The sequence below is a fragment of the Vigna umbellata genome, chromosome 1 (assembly GCF_029865625.1).
Source record: "Vigna umbellata cultivar VRB3 chromosome 1, Vumbellata_1.0, whole genome shotgun sequence".
Classification (NCBI taxonomy): Eukaryota; Viridiplantae; Streptophyta; class Magnoliopsida; order Fabales; family Fabaceae; genus Vigna; species Vigna umbellata.
In genome coordinates, this window is record NC_142165.1 from 2,931,716 (window position 1) to 2,939,811 (window position 8,096).

Sequence of the window (8,096 nt, forward strand, 5' to 3'; positions counted from 1 at the left end):
TTTTTACATGTTTTTGAAAAGTAAAAGTGGAAAAACTATTTTGTTTTATTTTTTAATGTTTAAAATAAAAATAATGATGCTTTGATAACATTTTTTAACAGCATTTTAATATTATCTAAATGTTATTAGTTTAAAATTATTTCACGATCAATAATAATAATCATAAACATTAATATGAATCAATAATAAAATGATACGTAAATAGTATTAAAATATTATTAAAATATATTGTAAAAGTATCATTATCTTTAAAATAAACGTTTACATAATTTGTTTTTGTTAGAAATATTCAAAGCAATCTCTTAAAATAATTAATATTTATTTATTTTCTTTCAAATTGTTTAAATGTTTAAGCCAGCACACCAAGATCATCTAAAAAGGTTTTTCTAGTAAATAAAAAGAGAAACTAATACAACCATAAATGAAGTAGCAAAGCAAGAAGAGGAACTGGTGACTGGTACTAAGCCAGGTGGGGTCCACTTTTTTGACCCAAATATTAAAGAGAAATAAAATAAATAAAAATAAGAACAAGGGTAGCAGAAAAGTCTTCCACTCTCTAAAAAGCTTTGCAAGTATTAAAGAGCAGGCACAAAACCAGAGTCTGCCTTCCTTGTTTTGTGTGTTTCTGTCTCCAGAGGTATGTTTTTCCTGTTCTTGTTCCTTCTCTTCTCATGTTCAGGCTGATGGGTCTTCGAGTTTCTGTTAAAAAATGAATCATTTCTAGTTTTTGAGACTACTGTGATTTTCCCTTGCTTGTCAAGAAAAATTCTGAAGATGGTGGGAGATTTTTTGCCTGAGAGGGATGATTGGTGGTGGAAATTCATGTGAACCATGTTAAAAATTTGTGTTTTTTTTTTGTTGTCTCTGACAAGGAAAAAAAAAGGACAGGTTGTACATGCCATTCTGTTTCTGTTTGCCAGGATTTCTCATTTTTGTTACCTGGATTGCGCTAATTTTTATAGCTGTTCCTACCTAATTGTAAAGTACTATCAATCTTTATCAATTTGATGTATGCCTGTTGTAAATAGCTTTCAAAGTCGTTTCTTGTCTCTCAAATTGGAGAGAATCTGCCTCTTAGTTTGCATTCATCTGTTTTTATTTTTGCTATCTTAGATTGAGTTTTCCGTGGCTTAAACTTGAATTTGTTTTCTGGTGCATAGCATGTTAAGCCTGTGTTTGTGCTGTGATTTTTCAGATTCTGCTGAGGTTTTAGGGGAATATATTACATAACTCCATGTGCTGTGTTTCCAAGGGGAAACCTTCTCAAATGGGTCTACTGATGGAGGATGAGTGTGCAAAAGAAGAGATGCATCATAGAATTTCTGCTTTGCTTGAGTTTTCTGCTGCGGATGATCTAATTGGCTTCAAAGACGCGGTTGAAAAGGAGGCTCAGGATGTTGATGGGGTGGGGTTGTGGTATGGAAGGCGTGCTGGCTCAAAGAAAATTAGTTATGAAGAGAGGACTCCTCTCATGGTTGCTGCTACGTTTGGAAGCCTTGATGTGTCTGCTTATATTCTTGGCACGGGTGGTGTTGACGTTAACAGGGCCAGTAGGTCAGATGGGGCTACTGCTCTTCATTGTGCTGTTGCTGGGGGTTCTGCTGCTTCTGTTGAGGTTGTCAAGCTTTTGCTTGATGCATCTGCTGATGTTAGTGCTGTTGATGCTGATGGTAACAGGCCAATTGACTTGATTGTCTCTGTGGCTAATTCTGTCTTCAGTCCAAGGGCCAGGGTGCTACAGGCCCTCCTGGAGGGTACCTGTGATGCTGCTGCTGATCAGACATATTTCTCACTTCCTCAAGTGATTGACCAAATTGAGGAACAAAGGCAAGAAATGACCACATCTCGTGTTTCAAAAGATTATCCCATTGATCTCTCCCTTCCAGACATAAAGAATGGGATATATGGCACTGATGAGTTTAGGATGTATACATTCAAAGTGAAGCCTTGTTCCAGGGCCTATTCTCATGACTGGACCGAATGCCCCTTTGTTCATCCCGGGGAGAACGCTAGGCGACGTGATCCAAGGAAGTACCATTACAGCTGTGTCCCTTGTCCTGAGTTTAGGAAGGGATCTTGCAGCAAAGGGGATGCCTGTGAGTATGCTCATGGTATTTTTGAGTGCTGGCTTCACCCTGCCCAGTACCGGACAAGGCTCTGCAAGGATGAGAGTGGATGCACAAGGAGAGTTTGCTTCTTTGCACACAAGCCAGAGGAGCTTCGCCCCTTGTATGCTTCTACTGGTTCTGCTATTCCTTCTCCAAGGTCCTATTCTGCTGGTGCTTCTGCATTGGAGATGGGTTCAATTAGCCCAATTGCCCTTGGTTCTCCATCTGTCTTGATACCAACTTCCTCAACACCACCTTTGACTCCATCTGGAGCATCTTCTCCTATTACTGGTTCCATTTGGTCTCAATCTAATGCTTCGATCCCCACCCTGCTGCTGCCCAAAAGCAGATTGAAGACTGCTTCAACTGCAAGAGACATTGATTTGGATTTTGAACTGCTTGGACTTGAAGCTCATCGGCGTAGACAACAGCTGATGATGGATGACATGTCTGGTCTTTCCTCTCCTAACTGGAAAAACTCCATGCCTAATAGTCCATCTTTTCGTGTTTCTATGAGTGATCACATTGGGGAGTTAAACAGGCTTTCAGGGGTGAAGCCATCAAACCTTGATGATAGCTTTGGATCTCTTGAACAATCAATTTTATCTAAATTCCATGGAATCTCACTTGATGTTGCAGGACCTCAGTTACAATCTCCAACTGGAATCCAAATGCGTTCAAATATGAACCAGCAGCTGGGGGGCTATTCCTCGGGCCTTTCCACCTCAAACATGGTTGGATCAAGATCCTTCAGGGTTGATCCATCTGCTGAAGGAGCCTCGGTGGCTTTGAATCCAAGAGCTGCTGCTTTTGCTAAGCGTAGCCATAGCTTTATCGAGCGAAGCATGGTGAACCATCATTCTGAGGTTCCTTCTCCAAAGGTCTCTACTTTCACTAACTGGGGCTCACCTGATGGAAAACTTGATTGGACCATAAATGGAGATGAGCTGAATAAGCTGAGGAAATCTGCTTCCTTTGGGTTTCGAAGCAGCAACAGTCCTCTTACAAAGGATTCAACCAAAATGCCTGCAAATGTTGATGATGAGCCAGACGTGTCTTGGGTTAACTCACTCGTTAAGGATGCTCCACCAGAATCTGGAGTCGAAGATCAGCGAAAACAATGCCATAATGGAACAGAAGCAATTCCAGCGTGGTTGGAGCAAATGTACTTGGATCAGGAGCAAATGGTGGCATGATTGAAATTCTCTTTCCCGTAGTAGCAGCTCCTTATTACAACTCAAAAGTTTATTTATTTAATGATTTGTTTTTTGAATTTTATAGAATTTACTTAGACGGTGACAATTTGCAAAAAGAACGGTGAAATGGTCTACCAAGGCTAGGATATAGAAAATGGGCAGGACGCAAGTTTGCTGCTTCAGTAACTACCCGTTACTGGGTTAATTGATTCCATTTTTTCCTGATCTCTTTTTCTTATATATGTTCCATTGAGTTGTATGTTGTAACTTTCCATTGACTGAATCACAACAATGTAGTGGGGGGGGATATAGTATTCAATATTATGAGACTGGAGATGTAATAATCTTATTTATGCCCATTCTAAATTTGCATATCTTGTATTCATGGCCTATTCCTTCTATTCTCTACATAATTTTCTTGGTGGATGTTTTGTTGTGTTTGTAAGTCATCATTCTTATCAGAGAAAAGTCAGCAACCCTTTTTAATATACTTTTTAAAGTATATTATTATCGATTGATATTTACCGAAAACCATTAAATAATCAAGGTTTTATTTATCATGTAGTGACTTTCATTTATGATTTTGTAGTTGTAAATAACTCTCAATTATTATGAAAAATGACTTGGTAAAAGTGTGTTGTTAACTCTTGTTTTCGTACTGCTGCACCATTACAATATGTCAGTCAGAGTGTGCATGTTTTGACATTACCATGAGTTCTGATGCTTACAAATGGTGACTCATTAATGTCTCTGTGCTGGGTAAACGGGTGTTTAAGTCCTTGCAACGACAAATAGAAAAAGAATACATTATTATCAGTCAATATTGGCGATTCCGATTTTTCCCATTAGCCATACACGAATGATTAAGTGGGTCCATTCTAGTTATATCTTAGGTGAACTAAAGTAAAACTATTAAATGCTGCAACACTGTGTGTGACACTTGTAGTGTGCAGATATAAAGATTTGGTTTGTAGAATTTAGATTTTGGGATTGATACATGATCCTGAGCATTGATCTAGCCTGTGTGAAATCTGGTCTAAGCTGACTTGGCGATGCAGTTTTCATAGAGTGTAGTAGACAATAAGGATTTTGTTTGTACAATGGTACTAGGCAGTTTAAGTTACCTTCTTTCTAAGAAATGGGATAGCTTTATTTTTGTTATATGGTCTCTAACAACTTATTGTGTGTGTTTTTCGAAAATCTTTTTTCCACATGCTCCACCCACTCCTTGGTGGATTCTTCCTGCTACCTTTTTTCAATCAAAGGTTACATTTATTGGTTCTTTGTTATGAATGTGGAGGATTGTAAAGCACTAAGAAAAAGCATTCCCAAAAGCTAACGTATTGCACTTGGCTTTTATCAATCTTTTTTAATTTGCTCATTGAACAGTTTCGCTACTTCAGACCTCTAAAAATATTTTGGTTCATGGTTGTTAGACGTGGAAACTTGTTTAATGACAGAGACTCACTGGGGTGAGGAGTAGAAATAGGTTACGCAGCTTTTAAGCTGCTTTTATTTGACTCATTGATCCTCTTAGACTATATTCAACCTAAACTGAAAACTTAAATATCAAAATAGTTGGTTTGTTGGATTCCAAGCTACGGTAGTAAATATCATTGCAAGTTAAATTTTAGCTAAGTTAGTAACTGTTTGGAATACACATTATATCTATAATAGTGATAATGATGTACAGACACAAAAGAAGTTATTGAACTATCTTTTAGTTTACTTAAATAGCCTTTTTATTAGATTTGTTTTAGATTATTTAGAGTCAACTCAAATAAGTTCTTAAAAAAGATACCAAGTAAAAATTTCAAGAATGATTACCAACATAGTCAATATTAATTTTCTTTGATCTTTAATAATTTAGTTCAACATGAACATCCATGTAAAACTTTGGCTAACATTTACATGCTTATATGTTTCTTCACCCATGTATGTTTCTTTGGTCTTTTTCAAGTAGCTTTTATATTTTAGTTGGTACAGCATTTGGCCTCTTGTGTACAAATGAAAGAGTTTTACTGTTTCATGAGAGACGAAAATGCAGGAATCTATATGATATACATAAAGAAGAAAGAGACCAAAATCACAGATGAGGTTAAAATACAACTCAGCTAGTGACAAATAGTAAAAAAAGTGATTTTGGTTTTCGTATTGATTGAAGGGTTGATTTTTGGTACTCAAAATCAATTGTAGCTTTAATTTAATATTTTGGTGGACACTGCAACATTTGGACTCTTGTGTAGAAAAAACCCATCTGCATTACACTTGTAACTTCCTCATGGAAATGAAGTTGACTTGCTTGTGCTGTGTGAAGTGCATTTCAAAATGAACTTTGTTATTTCCACATCCATGCTTTTATAATTTCAATCTTTTTTCTCGTTAGGAATTTAAAGATAGAAAAAAGTGTCTCCAAGGTCGCTTTAACATAGTGGATATACATCATTTTGGCTTATTGTGTAGGAAAAGGAGAAAAAAAAAACATAGAAAAATCTTCGTAGTTGCCTCTTGGAAATGAATTTGACTTGCTAGCTAGTGCCTTGTCCAGTGTGAATGTTAATCTAAGCTTTTATTCCCAAATCCAACATCAAAATGCTTTTAAATCATCTTTACAATTATTTAACTATTAGTAAGTTAAAGATAAGCAAGAGTGACCATGGTGTGTTTCTGCACTTGTTTTCTTATATTATAAGTATAAGAATTATATAAATAAAATGATGATTTTTAATTTGTTAGATAAAATATATAAAGCATTTTTAACTTTTCAATTATAGTTTTAATTTTATTATATGACATTTTAGTAAGGCTAAGGCTGTGGTCTTGTCTCGTGCCATGTGTCATATTTATTAGATAAAGCTAGATTGAAACACATGGCAGCATTGAAACTAGCAAAAAGATGAACAATCTTCCTTCATGCAAGATGTGACAGACAGAATCAGAATTTAAACAAAACGAGAGGGAGAATCAAAATCTTTTTACACTTCATTGATTTTCTTCTTTTACAAATTTTGAAGTTGCAATGCTTTCAAGGGATTCCCAGCAAGTTGATCTAAGATGAACTCCTGTAACAATTGGTCAAAAATTTCTGACTCAAAATCAGCACATAAACATTCAAAATCACCTTGTTTCTTCAATCCTGTCTCTAACTTGTTTGATTCCAATTCACCTTGAACTAGCCTACAAATTTCTCCCCAAATATCTACACAATCTTGGCTTTGCTTCTCTGTTCTCTTAGATCCTTCAAGTTTGTTGTTCTCAATTGTATTAACCTTCATCTCCTCAATCATCATGTTACTACTATCACAATTCAGAACACAATGCTTGTCATTCTCAAGCTCCGGTGACAATTTTCTTCTCCAACTCGTATCAACACCAAAGGAATCCACACCTACAACCAGTTTATGTATAATAAGTTATCAAATCTAAAGCTAAATACACAACTACTATGACCATACAAGGAAAATTTGATCAGATCATATCTTCGTACTACTTAATAAAGTATTAACTGCATATTTAGAAACTCGTCAGAAAGTAAACAATTAGTCTATTAATTCCAAAAACATGCAATCTGTTGCCATTAACTTCTCATTAAACCTGAAAAATCTAATCTGCAACATGCAATCAAAGAACCTCTAAATGAAAAAGTTAAAATATTTAATGTATTAGAAAATTGAACACATTGGTTAGAGGATTTAGAATTATTCAAAATTGAACTGTACTTAAGGAAACAAACCTGTTCCAGGAGCTTCCCGTTCAAAATCAAAGATAGAAACCGGACTTGAATCTTCTGAACCACATTCAGTGTCCACCTTCTTTTCTGCATAACACGTTGTTCCCTTCTTTCTCCTCTTCACTTTCTCACCATTGGTTACTTCCTTGCGGTTCATGTTGTGTGAGAATGTCGCCGTTTCTGAATCAAGGTACTCCTTTTCAAAACAAGCCATGAACAGTGTAGAAGTGTTGGCAAATTGAATTTTGTGTTCGCCATCATTTCCAACATCGGCAGAAGACATGTCTGATAAGTTCCCCTTCTCATCATGCACCTTTTCTCTCTTGTTTCTCTTGAACTCGCCTCTATCTTTTAAACCCTTTTCTTTTTTTCTCTCTTTGGACCTGAATTCTCCATCATCACATCCACGTTCGAAGCTGAGTACCAAGAAGTTCTCATTTTCAAGCAATGTTGGGAACTCGCGGAATGATGAAGATTTGGCATGATTCTGAAGACCCTCCTCCGTTCGCTTGCATTCCCCCAAGTAGTCCACAGAGTTCATGGATTTGCTACGTGAAAGTGAAGAACTTGATTCAATGGGTCTCTCTCTCTCACCCATTGGTTCCAAACCCATTAATCTTTCCACTAACCCAGGAGTAATAGTGGTGGTGGTGGTGGTAGATTCATTGTCTGGTTTAGTCTTCAATTCTTGAACTTTTCCACCCATCTTTGACATTGAATCAAGTTCTCTTAATTGGTCTGATGGGTGTGTTGGAAGGCCACCAGAGCAGAGAATCCTGCGCAAGATGGCAGTGAGACACCCTGCTGTTGAACTTTTGGAGTTGCACAAAGATGGATCAAAGCTGAGGGTGGATGAAGATGACGGTGTAGATGAATAAGATGGTGAGATCAAGAGCTTCATGTTGAAGGATCTAGTAAACAAGAAAAAGAGCTAAAGAGAATAGAATGATGAAAAAAGTGGAACGATTTTCTTTTTGGATTTCGAACTCTCCAAAGAGAAAGGTGCAATGGTTATGAAATGGGAGCAATCAAAAGTGAGATTTGAATTTCGCTATATCAGAG

At 36.6% G+C, this 8,096-nt stretch overlaps 2 protein-coding genes across 2 annotated transcripts; one reads left to right on the plus strand and one right to left on the minus strand.

Annotated features, from left to right (window-relative positions):
* The first annotated feature begins 531 nt into the window (after positions 1-531).
* On the plus strand, positions 532-3,676 carry LOC124823087 (zinc finger CCCH domain-containing protein 66). The gene is made up of 2 exons (XM_047295226.2): positions 532-637; positions 1,196-3,676. Exon 2 carries the CDS (start codon positions 1,235-1,237, stop codon positions 3,302-3,304), a length of 2,070 nt encoding a protein of 689 aa, XP_047151182.2. The 5' UTR covers positions 532-637; positions 1,196-1,234; the 3' UTR covers positions 3,305-3,676.
* Positions 3,677-6,265: 2,589 nt separating this feature from the next.
* On the minus strand, positions 6,266-8,096 carry LOC124823090 (uncharacterized). The gene is made up of 2 exons (XM_047295230.2): positions 7,038-8,096; positions 6,266-6,692 (listed from the first exon to the last, which is right to left on the minus strand). Exons 1-2 carry the CDS (start codon positions 7,933-7,935, stop codon positions 6,304-6,306), a joined length of 1,287 nt encoding a protein of 428 aa, XP_047151186.1. The 5' UTR covers positions 7,936-8,096; the 3' UTR covers positions 6,266-6,303.

Coding starts and splice junctions, on each gene's coding strand:
- LOC124823087 (XM_047295226.2), top strand. CDS start 1,235: ATGTGCTGTGTTTCCAAGGGGAAACCTTCTCAAATGGGTCTACTGATG.
- LOC124823090 (XM_047295230.2), bottom strand. CDS start 7,935: ATGAAGCTCTTGATCTCACCATCTTATTCATCTACACCGTCATCTTCA. Junction 6,693..7,037: donor ACGGGAAGCTCCTGGAACAG/GTTTGTTTCCTT, acceptor AACTGGTTGTAG/GTGTGGATTCCTTTGGTGTT.